The sequence below is a fragment of the Urocampus carinirostris genome, chromosome 2 (assembly GCF_059441175.1).
Source record: "Urocampus carinirostris isolate Australia breed hairy pipefish chromosome 2, RoL_Ucar_1.0, whole genome shotgun sequence".
NCBI lineage: Eukaryota > Metazoa > Chordata > Actinopteri > Syngnathiformes > Syngnathidae > Urocampus > Urocampus carinirostris.
In genome coordinates this window covers 67,304,944-67,328,016 of record NC_142350.1, presented here as the reverse complement: position 1 = coordinate 67,328,016, position 23,073 = coordinate 67,304,944, and the positions used below count along the sequence as shown (strand labels likewise).

At 41.7% G+C, this 23,073-nt stretch overlaps 1 protein-coding gene across 2 annotated transcripts in view; it reads right to left on the bottom strand.

The window, feature by feature from the left end:
• The window catches only part of atg5 (ATG5 autophagy related 5 homolog (S. cerevisiae)), a 39,735-nt gene that overhangs the window by 9,063 nt on the left and 7,599 nt on the right, over nucleotides 1-23,073 (bottom strand). For both annotated transcript variants that reach the window (XM_088327583.1, XM_088327582.1), the window contains one exon: nucleotides 2,581-2,698. In XM_088327583.1, coding sequence (XP_088183709.1) covers nucleotides 2,581-2,698 — 118 coding nt within the window. The remainder of the gene's footprint in view (nucleotides 1-2,580; nucleotides 2,699-23,073) is intronic.

The following is a 23,073-nucleotide window of genomic DNA, read 5'->3' as shown; positions in this document are numbered from 1 at the left end:
CTCCTTCCCATCACCAACAAGAGCTCTAGCTTCCATTATATTTAGACCTCTTTCCTGCAGTGCACTGATAACACGTCAATCGCGGCCTTCCTATTGGTCTCCTCCATTGACTTCTGCTCTGTAGATCCTCTTCAACATTCGCTCCTCATCCATCCTCTCCATGTGTCCAAACCAACCCAGTACTCTCTTATCAACACCCTTGCTCAGTTCCACGACTACTCCAGTTCTGTCTCTCACGATTTCATTTCTCAATCTGTCCAATCTTGTCACTCCTAACATACTCCTCAAACACTTCATCTCAAAAACATGGACTTTTTAAGTCCATGCCTGATTTTGTATAATACCAACAGAACCTTAAAATCACATCTTAAGTCAACAGGGAGCCAATGCAGGTTAGCTAAAATCGGGGTCATGTGATCAAACTTTCTTGTCTTAGTTAAAAGCATCGCTGCAGCATTTTGTACCAGCTGAAGGCTCTTGATTTTGGACTTCGGGAGACCGGTGAGTAGTGCATTACAGTAATCGAGACGCATAGAATTTTGTTGTGGACCGACTGAAAGTGAATGGGGCGGCCCAATCTACAGCCAGACATCGCATGTATTTGTGTGTGTGGAGGCGGGCTTGCACTGTCTCCAGCGAGCAGGTGAGTCTGCTGCGGGTCGTCTGTCTCGACAGATTTATTGTGTCCTTATCTACTTCCCCTCCTCTGTGTTTAGACTGCCGCTGCTTCCTCTCATCTTTATTTGGGCCACACATGAGCGCCTCCACGTGCACATTTTGCATTGATTTACTATTTAAATGGGTGCCCGTAAGAAGAGAAGCAATGTGAGCAAGTGCAAGAGGCAGAGGAGGGCTTGAAGAACACCAAGCCTGAGTAGTAATATTAATTATTGAAAAAAAAGAAAATCTTAACGGTGGTCTGTACAGCCCTTTGAAATGTTTTGAGATTAGGAGAAAAATAAATAAACAAATAAATGTGACTTGATTACACTTTTGCCAGTGTCTGAAACTCATGAGAAAAAGTTAGCGGACAGAAGTTGCCTGCCCAGCCATAAAGTTGCCCGCCCCATTGTTCACAACTTGAAACACAATAAGACGACTCATCGCAAAAAAACAACAACATTGTTGCAAAGTATTAAGGATTGATCATCAGAATATATAACAGAACAACACTTTGAAACTAAGTTTATTATAAATCTACTTATAGCATTCATTGCATGTATATGACATCGCTGTTTTCCATCTGCCATCAGTATGTACGTATATTTACTCTTCTTCATTCATGCAATGTTTGCTACAAGCCACGTGAACTGACCCTGACTCCCGCTTGTCCCGTTTTTGCTTCCGTCTGTCTCCGGCAACGACCCGTTTTGATTCTGACCACGTCCGCCCCCCTTCCCGGTTTACGACCCATTTTTGATCCCGACTACGTGTCTTTCCACGATGCTTTTAATGTACGTTTACGTTTTGTAGCGTCATCAATTTTGTCAGCTTCTTTTGAATCTTTCTTCTGGGGCTGAGGTTTTGGCGTCTATTCCTAACCACTTCGCCATTTTTCTTGAGTTCTCTGTGCGTCTACTTTGGAAAACAATATGCAAATGCACGACCTTATAATGCTCGGGAGAGTCCGGATGAACGAAGTTATTCAATGCAGGCTTCTGATTGGCTGCCGAGTATGCAATTTCCAGACAAACCGAAATTTCCTAACCAAACAAAGATTTCGAAATCGGAATAAAGCAAACGTTTGATTGTAAAAATAAATAAATAAATAATAAAAATATATATATTTTTTTATTTTTCTTGAAAAAAATTGTCGGCCACCCGGGCGGAGACGTTTTGTAAGTTGTACGCCCGATGTAAAAGATGCACACCCAGGGCGTCCGGGCAGACGTTATTTCAGACACTGCTTTTGCAAATAAGGGGCTCGCTTTAAAAAATATTTCTATTTGTTTGAGCCCTTTCAAATGCATTGTACCTTGGAAGGATGAGGGATGGGTACGGCTACAAAAATACTGTATTTATTCATATATAACGCACACCCCTAATTTTTATATTAAAAATTGGTAGAACATTTTTAATATAAAAAGTTTTACTTTCTTAGCTCACACTACACGTTGAATGCACTGGGAATCAACCCTTGCTTACAGCAGTGAGAGCGATCATAACGACTAAAACAACTAATGCTATAGATGACACATGAAAAGGCGTTACATCTTATCATCAGACCATTTTTATTCCCGGTACCAATTTAAAATTGACAATGCATTTTTAAGGTCCTTCAAAGTCCAATTCATCAGCAGATACGCCAAAGAGTTGTTTCCCCTTGTCATGCTTTTTTGTTTTTAATTTACCATATTTTTAGAATGACTTTTTGTTTTCTCCATTCTCTGGCAGTGTTACTAAAAATAGTGCGGTAATGACCTTATATGTAATGCCTTTTCATATGTTATCTATACAACTGGGTGTCCAGTGCTTGGGCTTTGGTGCGGTTTCCGCGGTGACCTGGGTTCGATTTTTATGCATCTTGTGGGAAAAATAAAGCAGTACAATGTCTGCTAATTTAATACGTGTGTTACATACCCTGATTGGCTAACGCTGCGGGGTACATCTCTTTAAGCAGGTCACCCAGCGTGTGAGGGTTGCCTTCAGGTGAAACGGGCCGGAAGAGTTTCTGGATGAAGGGCCGGTCACCCATCGTCTGTGAAAAATGAATAATTGAAAAGAGTGATGTGGTGGAAAAGTGAAATTTTAAAACAAATATTTGAAACAGGTCACATTGCCGCATGTATGGAGCCAGACTGCGTGACCAGCCAAAACACTTAAAAAGTGTTGACTTTTTTTTGTTATTTTGACCATGAAAGAATCAGAAATCATCTTATGAGTGGTTACTATTGGCCTTTTATATCAGAACAACCCAAACTTTCAATATTTGGCAGTATCTCCCATAAATATGTGTTAAGACCTTGTAATAACAGTTTAAAATGAAGGAATATAATGAAGTAGAGACTGGAACTGAACATGAACACATTGTAGGACAATATAAACTACAAATATGAATTGTTATTAATATAAATAAAAAACGTTTTTGAGTCTTGCTCTCTCAGTTCTCCATATGTGGTCAACTATAGGCCTGTGTGATAGATAGTAAAGCAATTCCGAGAGACAGAGACCCACATCATACATGACCCATCAGTACTCCAATTCATTGTCCCTTTGACAATCAAAACTAATAAAGTTATGTTCAAATGATTCAAATGTTTTTTATTGGTTACAAATAACAAATAATGCTTTACAAACGGCATCATTTATTATGCCCTGTCTGTGTCATTTCTTGCCTGTGATTGGTCCGATGCCACATGTGAATGCCAGTGAGATACAATTGTGAGATGTTGCTGCCGCCTTGTGGGTGTTTTGGAAGACTAATTTGATTAAATTTGACTTTTTTTATGTCGCCGGAAAGCCAGTCTTCTCTTTCAGGAACCTTTAAATTCAATAGCACTTGCAAAACGGAAAAAAGTTTTATTGAAGAAAAAAGTCACATTCTAATTTGTCATGATTACACCCAGGGCACCCGAGTCTGTTCCTTTGGCGCCAACTGCCTCAGACGCTGATTGGCTGCTTGTCTCTTTTTAAACTCCTGTCTTCCTGTCGGCCATTGTCAGTCCGCCTGCGAACCTCAGCTCGCGCTAGGCAAGCCCTATGACCCTGTCTCTCTCCTGTCCTGATTCCTGTTTGATTCCTGCCTCTGACCTCTTTTCTGAACTTGACGTTTTTGCTCCCCCGTCCCGGCCATCGATCTGTTTTTCCCTGCTCTCGACACTACCTTCGCTTGCCATGGAAATACCACTTCCGCGTCTGAGTAACCTGCTCCCTACGATCAATGATCTACAAATCCTGTATACTATCCTTTCTCTTCTTCCTAATAAAACTAAGAGAAACGCACGCAAGTGGGTCCTTTCTTCGTTCTGGTCCTGACATAATTAGTGTAACAATAATCAACTCAATCGTTCTAGTCATCAATGACAGCCTAGCTAAAATACATCTTTGTTGTCAAAGGCACAGTATCAAAAATGAACATTTGACTTCTATAACCGCTAACACCGATCTTTGACATCTCTAGCCGACTACGGAACCCTAAGTAAAATTGATTCATGATGTCTATGGCTGTCCATGGTCGCGAATGAGTAAATAAGTAGCACAAAAATCGTCACCCAAACTCTTTGTTGTCAGAATCAGGATCATAATACTTCTGTATGAACTTATATATATGCCAGATTGTTATAAGATATATATATCATATTTTCGTATGTGTAGCAGGACACTAAAAAATGAGCGACAGGCCAAATATGGCATAGTTTGCTAATCCCTTATTGAAATGGCTTACAGAACTGGGAGGCAGATGCTACTCATTAGCTTGTGTTGTGGCTTGCATTGTTGGTTAGTAATTACCTAAATGGACTTACCTAAGGCAAAAATGTGGAGTTTTTTTCTATATCTTATATATAAATACGAGCTGCATGACATTTTTCTTTTATGATTATTATGACAGTAAAACTCAACCGGGAGTGAAAAAACCCCCAGCTTGAATTGTTTATTATCTACCAAATTGATGCGTAAAAACTACAGAGCAGCATGATATCATTCTTAAAAAAATCCCATCTCAAGTAATCACTGTATTTTAACAAACAGGTACAGTGGAACCTCGGTTCTCGACCATAATCCGTTCCAGAACCCTGTTCGAAAACCGATTTGTTCGATCACCGAAATCATTTTTCCCATTAAAAATAATGTAAATCGTTTTAATCCGTTCCAACACCCCGAATGTTTCCCTTGAATGTTTAACGTAAACATAAAGCTAACCCAGGCTAATCGTACGTTCGCGTTAACATGAACGTGTAAAAGTAAAAAAATCAGGTCGTTTACCAGTCATTTGGCACCCGGGTCTCCACAACAAGTGGTGAGCGGGTCATTGGAAAGGGGGCTTCGTTGCAACACCCTCAATGTTGGGCTCCGTTCCAACACCCTGGATGTTTACCTTGAATGTTTAACGTAAACATAAAGCTAACCCAAGCTAATAGTACGTTCGCGTTATCGTAATCTTCCGTACGAAAGATTACGCTAACATGAAGGTGTAAAAATTAAAAAAATCAGGTCGTTTACAAGTCATTTAGCACAACAAGTGGTGAGCGGTTCATTGGAAAGGGGGCTCCGTTCCAACACCCTGAATGTTAGGCTCCGTTACAACACCCTGAATGTTTACCTTGAATGTTAAACGTAAACATAAAGCTAACCCAGGCTAATCGTACGTTCGCGTTATCGTAATCTTCCGTACGAAAGATTACGTTAACATGAACGTGTAAAAATAAAAAAATCAGGTCGTTTACAAGTCATTTGGCACCCGGGTCTCCACAACAAGTGGTGAACGGTTCATTGGGAAGGGGCTCCGTTCCAAAACCCTCAATGTTGGGCTCCGTTACAACACCCTGAATGTTTACCTTGAATGTTAAACATAAACATAAAGCTAACCCAGGCTAATCGTACGTTTGCGTTATCGTAATATTCCGTACGAAAGATTACGCTAACATGAACGTACGCACTCACGCATTACCGGCGTTCAAACTCCAATTTTTTTGACCGAACAGCGATGCAAGAATTTCTCGAATATTTTAGTCGGACTCCGATTTGTTCGAACTGAGAGGCGTTCTAAAACCGAGGTTCCACTGTATTACCAAAAATGATTAAAGTAAAAACGACAGATGTTGATGGAGGTTTATTTTCAGTCACTTGCCAGCTGCCTCGCATTACAGCCCGCGCTTGTGTGAATCTGCTCACTGGAAGCATCTGCTCATCGATCAATGGCTCACAAAAAGTCTGCCAGGTAAGGAAATTGTCACACCCACATCCCGGATTGCACCTGTTCCGCTGAAGACATTGAATATTCAAGCGAGCGACTCATCCCGCAGTAACCAAAAGGAAGAAAAGCGAGGGGAAAGTCCCAGGTGCTGATAAACCCAAAATGGGATCTGATCGGAAAAGACTCGATGAGGCATCAGCGGCGTTTTGGACGGCAGATGTCGGCCGCGATGGGAGACGCTTGTGCATGTCTCCATCGGTCTGGAAACGATCAGGCAGGTTTATTGAGCAGCGTGAGAAGGCCACTGGCTGGGCCTCAAGGTTAAATGAATCACGATAATCATGTATCGCCTATTGACAGGGTTGGGTAGGGTTACTTTAACTGGATTACTTTCAATGACTTTTGGATGACTCCAATACCAAATATGCTAATAAAAGACAAAAGAAACTAAATATGAATAAAATGATGACTCACAACACGTGGTAAGCTTTCTCTCCTGGCTTTGATCTCCGCAAAACTAACATAAAATGCGACAGGAACAAAATGAAAATAAATCCAAACAGCTTGCCGACATCATTTTTGCCGTTCCATGTGTTCCGTTACTCCCCAAGCCTGCACACTTCTATTCTATATTAAGTCGTAGTTTTTTCCACAGTCTGGCCAGGGGTGCGACTTATACTCTGCTGAGACTTATATGTAAATTTTTAACAAATGATTATATTACATATTTTTTATTACCACTTCACATGGTATTGTCATACTAAATGGCAAACGGGCACTCTAGGCCTGTGTTGAAAATTTTAACCTCGCCTGGTAGTGGGTGGACAATTTCCAAAGCGGAAACAAATCGAATTTACATTTTCCTCCCGGGTTGGAGGAGTTGTTGCGCGGGAAAACTGACACCGAGGATTTGGTTTAATTTAGTGAATTGGAATGAAACTGAGGGCAGAACGGCGGTGCAGTGGTTAGCGGGTGTGCGGCACAGTTCTGAGGTCCTGAGATCGAACCTTCTGTGTGGAGTTTGCATGTTCTCCCCGTGTTTGTGGGGGTTTCCTCCGGGCACTCCGGTTTCCTCCCACATTCCAAAAACATGCATGTGAGGTTAATTGGCCTAACCAAATTGTCCCAAGGTGTGAATGAGCGAGCGAATTATCTGTCCCTGTGTGCCCTGCGACTGGCTGGCAACCAGTTCAGGGTGTCCCCTGCCCACTGCCCAAGTATAGCTGGGATCGGCTCCAGCAGCCCAGCGACCCCACTGAGGATAAGCGGTGCAGATAATGGATGGATGGATAATGGAATGAAACTGATAGTTTGGTAAGCACGTTCTTTATGTTAGTTATCTGAATAACTCCTAATATGTTACATCGATACTAACGTGCGTGTCTAAGATATTGGTATACCATGTTCTTTATTTTATTTTTATTTTAAACAACCTTTCGAGATGAGATGCATGTTTTTGGTGTTGATTTTATTGAATAAATTTCCCCCCAAAATGCGACTTATACTCACTCCGAGTGCGACTTAACAATGTTTTTTCCTTTTTAATTATGCCTTTTTTGGCTGGTGCAACTTACTAGTCCAGAAAAAAATGGTATGTTGTTTCTGTTTATTATTATTTTACTTTTATTAAGTTTTTTTAAGTTCAATTCCAAGTTGTACTACCTGAGGTAACCTGTTTACCTCCTGAATGAGGACTGACCTAACAAAAAATTGATTGAGGGATGGATAGTTTATCCCTGACACGCCATTTGTTCCAAATGAATAATGGTGTTGTCCCGTCGTGGTCCACTTGCGCTAATGAATAAGAGGCGCTGCTGTGTGCCCGGGATGGAGATTTCGGCCCGGGCCAGATGAGCCGACCTTCGATCTTAACACCTCGCGGCATCGAACCGATCGCACCTTGTTGACACCCAAGCCGAGGTGTCGAACAAGAGCCCGGCGACACACGATAGTCTCCAATCATGAGAGATGTGAAAAGGAAACTAGCGTGCGGCCGGATCCGGTGACCTGACGGTAACTACACACCGCCCGGGCGGGCTGGGCAAAGGTGGCGAAGTTGGCGTGAAAGGCGTTCAAGCCAAAGTTCGTGTTACACAGAAAGATTGAGTCATCCACGGCAGTTACAGGCAGTGGGGGGGAGTCACTGTTTTGCGATAACACGGATAACTACCGTATTTTCCGCACTATAAGGCGCACCTAAAAGCCTTTATTTTTTTCAAAAGCTGACCATGCGCCTTATAATACAGTGCGCCTTATATATGGATCAATATTAAGTCGCAAAGTCTTGCAACTAAGGCAAGCAGCCCCCGACTAGATTTTCCCCCGAAGGCCAAGTCGTCCGCGGTGTATGCTGGGATTTATACCGGCGTTTCATTTCCTAACCAATGTGTCAATCATCATTTAAATCAGTCACAATTGGCTAAAGCTAAAGTCGGAGGTAAAGGGGGCGGATCCTTTTTATCATTTACAGGCTCGCATAGGCTAAAAGGGCAAAACAAAGCCTGCAATTGGTCGAAAAAGATGAATGTGAATCACACGTTGGGTTGCACTACGGCATAGAGTAAACATTTTTTACTATTCTGTATTTGTAAATATTTTACTCTCCTGGATTTACTACACTCACGGTTGTAAGAAGACCATGGTTACGTATCATTAATGAACGTGAAGGCTGCAAGAGAACTTGGGTGAGCTATGCGGATTTATACTTTCCCGGTATCTTGTTTTAGAACGATCTTGATGTTTCTGTGATGAGTCTATTTTCAAACTAATTTCAATTCAAAGTGTTTGTCATATGCACAGTAAAGAACCCCGTTTCCCTGCACAATAAAATTCTTACTTTGCTGTCCACACAGTTGCCAGCAAAAAATAAAATGGAAACTAAGAAATGTTTGTTTGGTGACATCGTACGGAAACCGCATCCGCACGTGTCTACGACACGTATTTGCTTCTTTGCAAGCTTTGGACATGTTAAGGGGGTAATAAGTTGGACTGAACTATCTGACTGTCTTGTCGACGTTCCCATTGTAGCGCCTTATAATCCGGTGCGCCTTATGTATGGAAAATATAGGACCAAAAACTATTTTTTGGGGGTGCGCCCTATAACCCGGTGCGCCTTATAGTGCGGAAAATACGGTATTCCACATAACGTACACCTAAACATAAAAAAAAAATACAGAGCAGAATCTATAATTTAGGTCAGGCCACACCTGAGTGGTTGGTAACAATTGAGAGAAAAGGAGTGAAAATTGAATGCTAATTGTCAAAGAGACATTTTTGGGGACTCTAGGGTCATGATTGTTTTTGGGAGGGGGCATATATTCTGACACAATATGGGATTTCTTATAATTTAATCAGTTTTCTGCAACAGAGATCAAAAGTAATGGTCTGTTTTACAAAACAGGGATTTTACGAAATATACTTAGTCAGATTTCGATTTCGATTATGTGCCAGGTGTCATGTCCTGCACGGTTGTCGTGGCGCCCAGCTGGCCCCGCCCCTTGACACCGGCTGACCAGCATTTTCCTGATTACTCCTATGGGTACTTAAAGGCTCCTTTTGGAACTGCCCTTTGCCAGATCATTGTTTACCCTTGTTGAAAACCTGTTCATGCCTGTTTGATACCTGTTTATTGTTATTGTGCTTGTTGGACTTTGTTGCACTTCGGTGTAACATTCAGAGAGATTCCTGCAAGTTCTGTTTAATCCCGTTAAAGGCCTAGTCTGAAGTTTTGCCTGCATTTGAGCCGGCTTTGTTTTGTTTTTGGTCCGTTTGTGTGTTGGACAACTTTTCTTTCTCAATTAAAGTGACAGATCGTCTACGCAAATGAGTTCCAACTTCCTGATTCCCGGTCCGTTTCATGACACCAGGCTGATTATTTGCGCCTATATTTTGCATATGAACGGTTACCGATAGCTATTTTTTTTATTTTATTTTTTTAAATCTGACTGCCATTAAGTAATCCATTAAAAACTTGGTAGTTTTGCCTCCGATATAGTAAGAATAGAATAGAATAGAATTTTATTGTCATTCTTTGTAACAATGCACACAGAACAAAATGTCGATACACCTGACCCGTACAGTTAAACTGTAGCGAGCCGATGCAGCCGCAGCCAAACAGGGCGCAGCCATTTTTAGTCATTTGGTGACCAAATCCCCCAAATCCAACCCTGAATGCTGAGCGCCAAGCAGGGGGGCAATGAGTACCAATGTTGTAAGTCTTAGGTATGACTCGGCTGAGGCTTGAACCAGCGACCTCCCAGTCTCAGAGCGGGCGCCCTACCATCTAGGCTACCGAGCTGGTAAAAGGTACAGAGCCTTACTTCATCATTGTTCAGCCTGTAGCAGGACCAGATTGGATAGCTGTGCAAGACCCAAAACCAATCAATAGTGATCCTACGTAATCCTTTGGTGCCTTTAGGTCAATTTCTAATACAAGGATTTCTATCTTTCAAACCTAACTCAAAATAAGTGAAATTTGTCCTGTCGAGACAAAATCAGTCTCTTACACAACTCATTCAAACATAGTCCAATTTTCAAAATTTAAAGATAAGACTGCCCTTGAAACAAAAGTCCGATCGGACTATAAAAAATATTGATTTTTCAGTTCCGAATGTAAGTCAGCGCTTCTTATCGCATTTATGCCAGGAGCGAAGACATGACTGCCACCACTGCGGCAGCAATCAGAAACTTGGCAAAGTAGGGAGAGTGCGTTAAGTGACGACGACTTAGATGCATCTATAAAATGTGGCGCCTCCTGAATTATAGAAGCCGAAGCGTATTGTTTCCCGAGGTGATGAAGACACTTTCTTTTGAGCCGCCCTGACACCTTAGCTGGCAGACCGGCACAAGGCGACACTGCGGCGGCGGCTTCGCTCTCACTGGCTGAAAAGACCGAGGACACTCAACCCGCTGCCTAATTGGTGGCGGAGGGGATTCAATACATCTAAGTGATGGCCGAATAATGGGGACGAGCTGGCTGGCTCTGTCAATCAACAGTTGTTTCCACTGAACTCCGAGCTTGCAGTCCATTTGTGAATTAAAATGGGTGCTTGTTACGTGACTTAAAATGGTTTTGGAAAGGGAGAAGGGAGCCATTGTTTGCTTGATGCAGTGATCCTGAGGTCAACTCATCAGGCTAACCAAATTCTTGTTTCAGCAAACTGACTATGTTGTAGTAATAAAAGTATATCTTTCCTTTCTTTCAGATTGAATTCCCCAATATATTCCTGCTCTGAGCTTTCGCTCCGAAAATCCAGGTCGATTTGTGACTCCAAGAGCCAAGAAGACATCTGCAGACTCGAGAGTGTTCTCCATTACAGACCCCAGTGCTGTGGAATGGCTCTGCCCTCTGAGATTTAACCGGCAACCTCAGTGGAAGTGTATACATCTAGGATTAAAACGCACTTACAAAAAACAAACTTCTACCATTTCCACTTTTGGCTACGTAAAAGGCAATCAGATATCATAATCTGGTCCTATAAAAAGGCATTAGCATCAAGTTACTTTACTCATGTGAAGAGATGGGATGAAATATTTCAAGGAGGTCATGGAGAAAAACTGTTACAGAGTTTATCTGATATTAATAGTACTGCTCCCAAAGTCTAGCATCAAAAGCCTGCAGCTGGTACAAAATTTGCTGAGCGACTTTAAACTAAGACAAAAAAGTTTGATCACAATATCCCAGTTTTGGCTGACCGGCACTGGCTCCCTGTCAGTTTAGGATGATATTATGGAACTGTTTAAATGTAGGCTTAAAACACAGTTCTATTCTATAGCTTATGAATGATGTTGACCTCAGGAACTTATGAACTGGACATTCTGTTATTATCTATATTTTGTGTTGATGCGTATTGTCTGTTAATTTACTTCAACATCCATTGCAGCCTTGTCACACAAAAAGGCCCATAACCTCACGTGGGGCCCTTTCTCAAGGTTTCATCATGGTTCATTTTTCTTTATCGGAGGAGTTTACCTTGATCATTTTCTAACATTAACTATGTTATGCTATATTATGTTATGTTATGGAAGGAGACCAAGAGGAAGGCCGCGATTGACGTGGATGGATGGTGTGATGAGTGCACTGCAGGAAAGAGGTCTAAATATAATGGAAGCTAGAGCTCTTCCAGGTGATACAAATGAGTGGAAAGGTGTTGTGAAAGGATAGTGGGATGTTTGGACGTGTTCTAAGGAATGGGCAGGGCACCTGTATGATGCAGCAGGGGTAAACCAGTAAAAGCTGTCGGGCCCTGCTGTTGAACAAAAGAGTGTGTTGTGTCACCCTGACCCAAGTGACGTGGCCGCTTTCTTGTGTCCCGTTTTCATCTGGAGAAACGAAAGCATGACCAACTTAGGTGCCGAGGTGCCTAACTTGTTTGAGTGTTTGGGTACTTGGGTTGGCCATGGTCCAAAAAATGTTGTGTGTCTTTTTGCTATTTTTTTTCCCTTTTTGTTTTCAATCCTTTAAAATTCGCCTAAATTCATAATCCAAGCATTGATTGATTGATTATTGCTCCAGCGAAGGTCGGGGGGTCCCTGTGCGTTGAGCTGACCAGATGAACCAGGTTTTTCCAATGCTGGCGGTTTTGTGCCAGCTGTTCTGCATCCTCTACAGCAACTCCGTGTTGTTGGAGGTCGCCCGCAACGATGTCGAGCCATCGACACAGGGGATCTCTAACCTCAGAACAGTGCCGCACACGCGCTAAGCACTGCGCCGCAGTGCTGCCCAATACTGACCTAGTCTTGCTAAATTTGGTACTGTTATTGGAAATTTTCAACAACGGGCAGCACGGCGGAGCAGTGGTTAGCGCATGTGCGGCAAAGTTCTAAGGTCTTGGGAACCTCCTGTGTGGGTTCAAATCCAGCTACCGGACTTACTGTGCGGAGTTTGTATGTTCTACCCGTGCTTGCGTGGCTTTCCTCCGGGCACTCCGGTTTCCTCCCACGTTCCAAAGTCATGCATTTCAGGTAAATTGGCCGGTCCAAATTGTCCCTAGGTGTGACTGAGTGAGCGATTTGTCTGTCCCTGTGTGCCCTGCGATTGGCTGGCAACCGGTTCAGGGTGTCCCCTGCCCACTGCCCGATGATTGCTGGGATGGGCTCTGGCACCCCCGCGACCCTACTGAGGATAAGCGGTGCAGCTAATGAGATGAGATGTTTCAAGAACAGGTCAAAGTGGTTTTAGATGTATTTTGTTTCAAGCATTTGGAGAAAATTTAATATCACGTTTCGTTGTTTTATTTTTCGCAAATCCAAAATTTATCTGCCAGGAAACCCAGACTTTACTGTACTTACAACCGTTAACAAGAATCAAAAGTGAATCAGGTTAGCTTGCGTTCTGCATATGTTTGGACAGACGCCAGTAGACAGATCTGTAATGCGGTTGAAAGAATAAATACAACACAGCAGGGACCTGGAATTCATTAGAGCAAAATCCAAAATAACCTAGTGTTGTGTTCCTGTTAGCGGCAAGACGTATTAAAACACGTCTCTTTCGTTCAATGACGGTCATGGCTTTGCCAAGAGATCCTTACAGTAAAAGCTGGCGTGACGCCCTCATCACCAGTTGCCTTTGGCGTCTTTGCACACGAGAGCGCGTGGAGCATTCCCGAGTGTTGTAATTGTCTGTGTAGTCACCTAGTCGCCCACTCCCCCTCTTTGTCTCGGCTAGCCATTACAAGATATCTGGAAGGCAATAAACGTGCATTCTTCTTTCGAGCACGTAGCTTCCAGAGCGGCTTTGAGGTCGAGAGGGAGATTTAAATGCTGAATCACAGAGCGGGAAAATAAAAGCGTATTTGTTTGGCAAGCAGACCAACTGGAAGGAACTCAGCTATAGTGCCTCAGGATGAGGACAACTTGGTGGTGTTGATGAAATATTGAATTCTCGTGAAGGAGAACATCCGGCGATAAGTCTTTTCTAAACTCAAGTGCTTTTGGATCATGCAGCATGTAACGATCCGAAACATACCAGCAAGTTTGAATAGGTTAAAAAATAAATTGAAGGTTTGGAGATGCCAAGTCAAAGTCCCAATTGAAATACATTTGAGATGCTGTGTTGTGACCTTAAACAGTTAATGCTAAAAGAACTCTCTAATATGGCAGATTTAATAAAATTTTGCAAAGAAGAGTGGGCCAAAATTCTGCCACAGCGTTGTGAAGGACTCATTACCAATTATAGTAAAAATCTGATTTCTGTTACTGTAGCCCAACTCGCTATTAGGTTCAGGGGGCAATTACTTTTTCACATTGGGACAGTTTTATTTTGGGACATGAAATTCCTTGGGTTGTTTCTGTGAAAAACAACAAAATCACAAAGTGCTACAAAAAAAATGCTCTTTAAATAATATGCTGGGTCTAAGTTGATTTTATTTCAATTTGATTTACTCCCATATAATATCGATTCCATCCATCCATTATCTGCACCGCTTATCCTCAGTAGCCCATCCCAAGTCTAAAAGCTAAACTACAAAAGATATTTTTAAAATTTACATTTCTCATTAATTTATTTTTTAAGAAAGTGATAATGTAGTAATTCAATTTGGATAATGCAATTTTTTACAACAGCTTTAAATAAGCTGTTGTAAAAAAAACAACTCTTTTGTGCAATAGCTACATGTTCAGTATCAACCTATTATACTAATTAGACAACTAGTCCAATTATTTGCAGCAATTTTACCAAGCAAAAATAGCAAAAAATAAATATAGAAGTAAATGAAATTTGCTTATTGGGAGCCGATCAATTATTTACAGTAAATGGTTTGTGTTTCTAGAAAAAACATAAACATGTCTGCCTCACAGTCGAGTATTTGTGGCTAAAAGTCTTGAATCGGGCTGCCCGGGGTGTAGTTTTCTTATTGCCTCCATGCTTGCGTGTATCCCTTTCTCGTACATTCCGAAAAACATCTAAAGACTCTATACTCCAAAGATGAATGCCTGTCACATACTACCACAATGACGACAAGCGCGACAGAAAATTGATGGATAAAGTCTGTCAGCTCGTTGCGAGGTTTAGAAAGAAAGCCTTCTCATAATAAAGTCCATCAAAGAGAAAAATGTTCTCTAAAAGATGTAAGTGAAACAAATGCTAAAAAAGGCGAAACCCGATTAAAAGGACAGAACGCGAAATGAGATTCGGCAATGTCCTGGAGACAAGACGCTCGCTCCACATGATGAAAAGTGAAGTCTCCGTCAAGAGTTTGTACACCATATTCATGGTCAAATTTAATCACTTTCCAAGCACTTTAAAGGCCTCTTTCTTCCATTTTTCCCCAGGAACTTCAAAGGAAGAAATCCAGCGCCGGTCAAAAGGATGTATGTTTTTGTTGTTGACTTTAATGACTCAAGAAAGTAAAATAAATCTTACAGCTAGCACATACTTTGTGCTGTTTTGAGCTGCTCCTATCTATAATTTAAGTACCTCATGTGTGGTCCCTGTTCAAGGTTTCCTCATTTTCCGCATGTTGAGGTTTTTGAGTTTTTCCTTGCCCTGATGTAGGTTTTAGATCAGGGGATGGTGTCATAATAGTTTGGGGTTTGCAATAATCTGTGGTCTGTGCAGCCCTTTGAGACCGTCCCTTCTCAAGGTTTCTTCATTTTTCCTCATGTTGAGGTATTTGAGTTTTTACTTGCCCTCGTGTAGGTTTTAGATCAGGGGATGGTATAATAATCGTCTGTGGTCTGTGCAGCCCTTTGAGACCCTTTGTGATTAAGGGCGTCACAAATAAATTTTGTGTCAATGGGCTGCTAAAAAGTGACATGAATATTGCCGATCTGCTTCAACAATGCATGCACAGCTTGTCTACGTCAAACGTAAATTGTTATTTTATTGTTTTGCATTTTCAGGGATTTTGTGTTGTTCAACTTTAAATCTGTTCAGTGTGTAAAAAGCTAAAATTGTTTTGTATTTTGCAAACATATATGTAGCTCTGTGAAGATTTTATTTTATATTTCAGGTGTTTTGCAGGGGACCCCTGCAAAACACATGTAATGACTAATTACTATATAATTTGGTGCAAATTGATTTATAATTATTGATCATTTATTATTAAAAATAAACAAATCAGAGTAGCCGATTGGGAGACAAAATAGCTGTCCTCTTGGGTGCGACCAGTAAGGGGTGGTGACGCTTGACACGACAATAATAATAATAATAATAATTTCCTTTGTATTGTCATTCTGTGTAACAATGTACACAGAACCAAATGTCGATACACCTGACCCGTTGTAGCGAGCCGATGCAGCCGCAGCCAACAGAGGGCGCCGCCATTTTACCAATGTTATAAGTCTTAGGTATGACTCGGCCGAGGCGCGAACCAGCGACCTCCCAGTCTCGCCAAAATGACAAGAGTAGGCGTGCCGGCGACAAGTTCATGCATTTTAAAAAATATTTTCTTCATTATAGAAAGAATGATTCTATAGATTTAGAATGCCAAGAAACACGGCAATGGCAACAATTTCAAGGACTTTCAAGCACTTCACCCAAAATGTAAGCTTTTTCCTGACTTTGAGAACCCAAGATTAAAATTCAAGCATTTTCAAAGGTATCAAGCACCCGTACAAACACTGATAAAAGATCTAAGTGAAACAAACACTAGAACGGGCGGAACCCAATAGCGTCTCGACTAACAGGACACAGTGTTCTCATTTGCCTGCGTCCCTGCGTCCTAGACGCATCATTTTTGCTGGGGACAAAGAGTCTCAAATTAACGTGCGTGCCCAGGACGCAACTTTTTTGACACCAAATTGTCATTATCATTTTTTAAACAAAGATTTACCGCACTCCAAACTTTTCGTCAGGCAGATCCGCAATTGTTGTTTTGGTCTCGCGGTTCGAGTTCTCGTCTGCACGCTGATCTCGAGTTATGTGGTGAAAAGTCTGTCTCTTTTTAGAGAACCGGCTTTTTCGGCTCAACCCATTCAAGAGATCCGGCTCTCAAACGGCTCACTTGCTTTGATGCATTATATTACGAATGATGATGTTGTATACAGAAGTTAAGAAAAAAAGTATAAAAGGAGAAAATGAAAAAAAAGACAGGTTTGTGGTTATCCCTTTAATCGGTATATTACCAACAATAATTTGATGCAGAAAATGAATTAATAATTTGATGATTAAAACTGAATGAATATATAGATTTTTATTATATATTTGTCACCGATTTACAATTTCAACCCCGATAACACTAAATTTTGGGGACCCATAGATCTCTGATGGGACCTATAGATTTTTGAGCATGCGAGTCCCCGGGACTCATCACTTTTCACAGCTCAAATGAACACTGAGGACAGATGACGAAATGAGATTCATCGATGTCCCGGAGACGAGACGCTCGCTTCGCATAATGAAAAGTGTACGCCACGGCCGCCAAGCATCTCTGTCGCCGCTGCGGCTGCAGGCCAGACGGAAACGAGCCCTCTGTTATTTAGACCCGGCGTTGTCATTAATTCTGTCGGCATCAAACGCAGCACATGTTATTTACACTAAAGACCGCAATCTGCCTTTGAATGCCGCCAAGCATGTGTTTTCTTGCGCGTGCGTGCGACTCGTCTCCGCGGAAAAAAGTCATGCGGTGGTGACTTCTGAGGGCCAGACAGCTTTGTTCTTGAATTTGCTGCTGTCTTCTCGCATCAATGTTCACTTTCTCCTCGCTCGGGTCTTGTCACGACACGTCGGCGCGGCCTCAATGCCGCGTCGGCTTCGAACCTGAATGGCAATTTTTGTTCATGTCGATACAGCATTGTCTCCAGATATGCGTCGCTAATCTCTCGATTAACAGCACCCACGCTCCTCTGCCGACAACCATTAAGGATTATGTCTTCATTTATTACGGTTTCATGCAAGGGAAAGGTCTTTGAGAGTATCAGATTGTGGTTTTCCTGACAATGGCAACCATTTTGAAAACTGACATGCGCTAAAATAGTGGTTCTCAACGACTCAAATTTAGTGAATAAAAGGATTGAAGCAGAAATAGAATAGATTCAACTTTGAAAGAAAAAGACCAGCAAAACGAAAATGACTTCAAATTCCGTATGTACTCGCGTACATTGCATATAAGCGAACATTTATAATATATAAAACTGCTTTAAGGTAGCCACATATTAAAAAAAGTTTGTGCCCAAAAAATAATGTACCTAAACAATGATAATTACTAATTACTGTGGTGGTGTTCCGCAGGGTTCAGTACTTGGCCCCCTTCTATTCAGCATTTACATGCTTGCATTAGGTGATATTATTCGCAAGTATAATATCAGTTCTCATTGCTACGCAGATGACACTCAACTATATCTTCTGATGGAGGAATCTTCCACACTAAACTGTGGAAATTTGGAGGCCTGTCCCACTGAGATCAAAGAATGGATGTCACTCAACTTCTTGCGCCTTAACTCTGAAAAGACCGAAATGCTAGTTATCGGTCCATCTAAATGCCGTGACTTTGTGCTCAGTCAAAAATGTAGGTGTCATATTTGACCCCGATCTGTCCTTTCAAACACACGTTAAGAAAATTACTAGAACAGCTTTTTTCCATCTTTGCAACATTGCTAAAATACGACCCATGCTGTCTCAGTCGGATGCGAACATTATATAATAATATAATAATTATATAAAATAATAATAATAATAATGCGTTTGTTACCTCCCGTCTCGATGACTGTAATAGACTACTCTCTGGTCTCCCGAACTCCAAAATCAAGAACCTTCAGTTGGTATAAAATGCTGCAGCGAGGCTTTTAACTAAGACAAGAAAGTTCGAACACAAGACCCCAATTTTAGATAACCTGCATTGGCTCCCTGTTAGCTTAAGATGAGATTTTAAGGTTCTGTTGGTAGTATACAAAATCATGCATGGACTTGCTCCCTCGTATCTTTCAGATTTAATTTCCCCCCCATGTTCCGGTCCGGACCCTTCGCTCTGAAAATGGTGGTCAACTAAATATCCCAAGAGCCAAGAAGAGATCCGCAGATTCGAGAGCGAACTCCATTCGGGCCCCGGTGCTGTGGAATGCTCTTCCCCCTGAGATTTCATCTGCAACTTTAGTGGAACTGTTTAAATCTAAGCTTAAACCACTCTTCTATTCATTTTATGTTGACAATATCCGGGGATGGTGTCATAATAGTTCGTAATAAAAGTTTGCAATAGCCTTTGATCTGTGCAGCCCTTTGAGACTCTTTGTGATGAAGGGCATCACAAATAAACATGACTTGACATTTTAACTAAAAAACATAATGTAAAAAAAATGACAATTCTGAAAATATAGCATACTCCTGTGTGGAGTTTGCAGGTTCTGCCCGTGCTTGCGTCGGTTTCCTTTGGGCGTTCCGGTTTCCTCCCACATTCCAAAAACATGCATATTAGGTTAATTAACCAGTCCAAATTGTCCCTAGGTGTGAATGAGCGAGCGGATTGTCTGTCCCTGTGTGCCCTGCGATTGGCTGGAAACCAGTTCAGGGTGTCCCCTGCCCACTGCCCGAAGATATCTGGGATGGGCTCCAGCATCCCCGCGACCCTACTGAGGATAAGCAGTGCAGATATTGGATGGATGGATGGATGATTCCGAGAGTTCCATAAGTGCTTTTTGCTGTATTTATTGCATTTTTATTCCATAGTTTAATGAAATGAAATGAAATGATCTGCATTTATATAGCGCTTTTCAAGTCAATGACTTCCCAAAGCGCTTTACAATGTGCTTCACATTTCCCAATAGCGGCCTTGCAGCCATGTAAGGCGCTAACCTGCTTATTGGGGGTATTAGGGGTTCAGTGTCTTACCCAAGGACACTTCGACATGTAACACATTTATTCTCTGAATTAGATTAAATAGCTGCTCAAAAATGATCTAACCCTAAATCGATTGCCTTTTAAAATCTCTTCATCTAGCAATTTACAAAAATTAAGTTTCAATCTTTTTCCTTTATTTGAAACAAACGAGCCCTGTGACTGGCTGGCAACCAGTTCAGGGTGTCCCCTGCCCACTGCATACTGCCCGGAGACAGCTGGGATGGGCTCCAGCACCCTCGCGGCCCTACTGAGGATAAGCGGTGCAGATAATGGATGGATGGATGAAACAAACAATACTTAAATAAAAATTTAGCTAGAAGAGTTTTAATATTCAAACTCAGCTCACATCTTGCTCACAATCTTGGACTCGGTGTTCCGTAGGGTGTAAATATTTAGCATCTCGTCTCCTAAACAACGGAAAGTTTGGACTCACGCGACGAGAAGTCCGGCAAGTTTTGTTTTTATGTTTTTGGGGGGGCGACGACGACAAGTGCACAGTCTGTGTGGGCGTGTCGCCTGGTCTTTAAAGGCCCAAGTTTTACTGCCCGCGCACAAGAATGTTTGCCTAAAGTGCATTAAGAGGCTTTATGGCACACAAGATGAGAGAATAAAGACGAGAGGCAGCGGAGCCGTCGTGACACGCCGGACGATCAATCACGGCAAACAACAAAGCATCGCATCTGCGTCCCTCGCTGACAGTATTTTGAGCCCGTGGTCCGGCGACGAGAGTGAGGGGCTTTTTCCTGCACCGCAAACGTCCGGAAACTCAAAAGCGCAGCTTGTTCTTCGAGACAAATCAGTTCCACATTTGGTCGTGACTCTTTTTAGCGACTGCCGGACATCAAAAGGATTTACGGTTATATTCCCGAAATGTGGGAGTTGCCGGCTTCCTGGTTGCTTCCACGCAACACGAGCATATCCCCACCCCCCCTGCCTAAAAAAAGCTGAAATGGTAAAAATCTCAAATCGTGTCCATCAAGATGATTCATTTTACCAATCGCAAATGAAGTACTCCCTCTCACAGTGCAAAAAATACTGTATTTCTGAAGGGAAAGAACGACCTAAATGGATTTCAATTAGCATGTAGGTGAGACAGCTAAAACCTACCCACTAAACCACCAATGATACTGATGACATATGAAGAGGCATTCTATTTTCTCTCATCATCACACTATTGTTACTAATGGTGCCAGAAACGAATGTTTAAGAATGCAGAAAAGGGAAAGAATGACCTAAAGGGAAGAGGTCGCAGGTTCGATTCCCAGCTCCTCCGTGTTATATGTCGAAGTGTCTTTGGGCAAGACACTGAATCCCTAATGCCCCCAATAAGCAGGTAAGCACCTTGCATGGCTGACTCCCTATTAGTGTGTGTGAATGGGTAAGTGTGAAGCACATTGTAAAGCGCTTTGGGAAGTCTTCATTGACTCTAAAAGCGCTATGTAAATGCAGACCATTTACTATTTTTACCATTTACCTAGAAAATAAAGTTTGGGTGCACGTGATACACGAGGTTTTACGGTAGTATATTACCGTATTAATGCAATTTATCATCAGTTGAAACATTGCTAAGCACAATCAAAAAGTATTGGATGCAACAGGAACACTTGGTCTTGAGAGCGCAAATTCCTAACCACTAGACTACTAGTGATATAGATGATACTTGAAAAGGCATGAGATTTGATCTTTTTATCACACTTTATTTGTTAATTTTACCAGAGACTATTTTTAGAGAATGGATAAGTCGTGATGAAAGAATAAATAAATTCAAAAAAGCAGACTGAGGGAAAGAACTCGTTTGTGTATCTGATGATGAATTGGACCTTGAAGGACATTAAATAAGTACATTGTAAATTTGATGTTGGTATTGAGTTTATAGTTTAAGTTGTCAATAAATTATTTTAATCATGGCCGCACAACACCGTACAACACCGTAGTCATTTAAAACGCATAGATTCAGGTGAAAAAAAATGTACCCTTCGTGTGCCACTGCTAGCACGTGTGTCATGGGATGCCGACCCCTGGTTTAAACCAAGCTCCTCAACTCACTTCAACATTAACCCTTGTCACCAAAAGGCAAAACAATAGTTTTGCAATGGTAAGATCCTCAACTCATTCCAACTGCGTTTTCTCAAAAAACAATTCAATATAAAATTAGTCCATTGGCGTGAAAATGCTTTAGGAGGTTTTGTTTTGTCAAAGCACTACACAGCATTATCTCCAGACAGAAGAGCAGCTTCAGCGACAGACTGCTGTCACAGTCTTGTTCCATGGACAGACTGAGGAGATCATTTCTTCCTCATGCCATGAGGCTCTTTAACTCCACCCGGGGGAGTAAAGGCCCACATTAAACCACACCCCCACATTGCATATCACCGTATTTTTATTGCAGTGAGTATTTTGAGTAGCACTATCTAGATACTCTCAAACTCAAAACGTTACATTGGGTATTTGTGTATTGTATTCCTTTTGCGTTATTATTGTTTTGTTTTCAGCGCAGGGATGCTGCTGGAAGTGTGAATTTCTCCGTGGGGATGAATAAAGTATCTATCTATCTATCTATCTATTTGTATCTCCTCAACTTACTTTAAAACAGTTTCCTTGCACAAGTTGCTACAAAATGGCAACAACAAAATACCTTTGTCGAAATGAAGCTCTTCAACTCACTTGGGTTTTTTTTAACGCCAGCTTTGCTTCCTTTCTTTATTAAAGGCTTGCAAAATCATTTTTGTGTTTAGAAAAGGCACATAATTACTGCTGAAGCCTGAAATCTACTAATAGCTTCCTCATTATCCCTCTTCCCCTCCAGTTGTTGCACTTTAATAGTTTCCAGTCAAGGGTCAGCTGCTCGTTCGTCATCTCAGTTTTCTTTTTCTCCAGTCAAGGAACTTTTCACCTGAGTCAGGAGCAAAGTGCGGAGGAGGAGGCTGCAGCAGAAAAGCCCGAGACCCCCGGCTCAAGCGCTCAGCCCCGGCCTGTCACTACAATAATGGCAATGACGTCATCTGTTTGGTGTACAGATGAAAATCTTGGACTGGAGGGAAAATGTGATACAAGGATGGTGGGCGAGAGAGCAAAGAGACGATAACTACGCCGTTTGCAATGGGCTGACCATCATTTCCGAGAAACGTGAAGAAGATAAACAAACTGAGTTCGCATACAACAATTAACAATTACAGGCTGTCTGAGTCCTGTTTGATACTCAGAGTTGGTTACGAAAAAAAAAAACAATCTTTGTGTAATATCAGTGTCTGAAACTCATGAGAAAAAGTTAGCGGACACCAGGGCAGACAACTCTGAAAAGTTGCCTGGCCAGCCATAAAGTTGCCTCCTCCAATTTTTCACAACTTGAAACACAAGAAGACGACTAATCGTGAAAAAAAAAACATTGCAAAGTATTTAGGATTGATCATCAGTATATATAACAGAACAGCACTTTAAATTTAAGTTC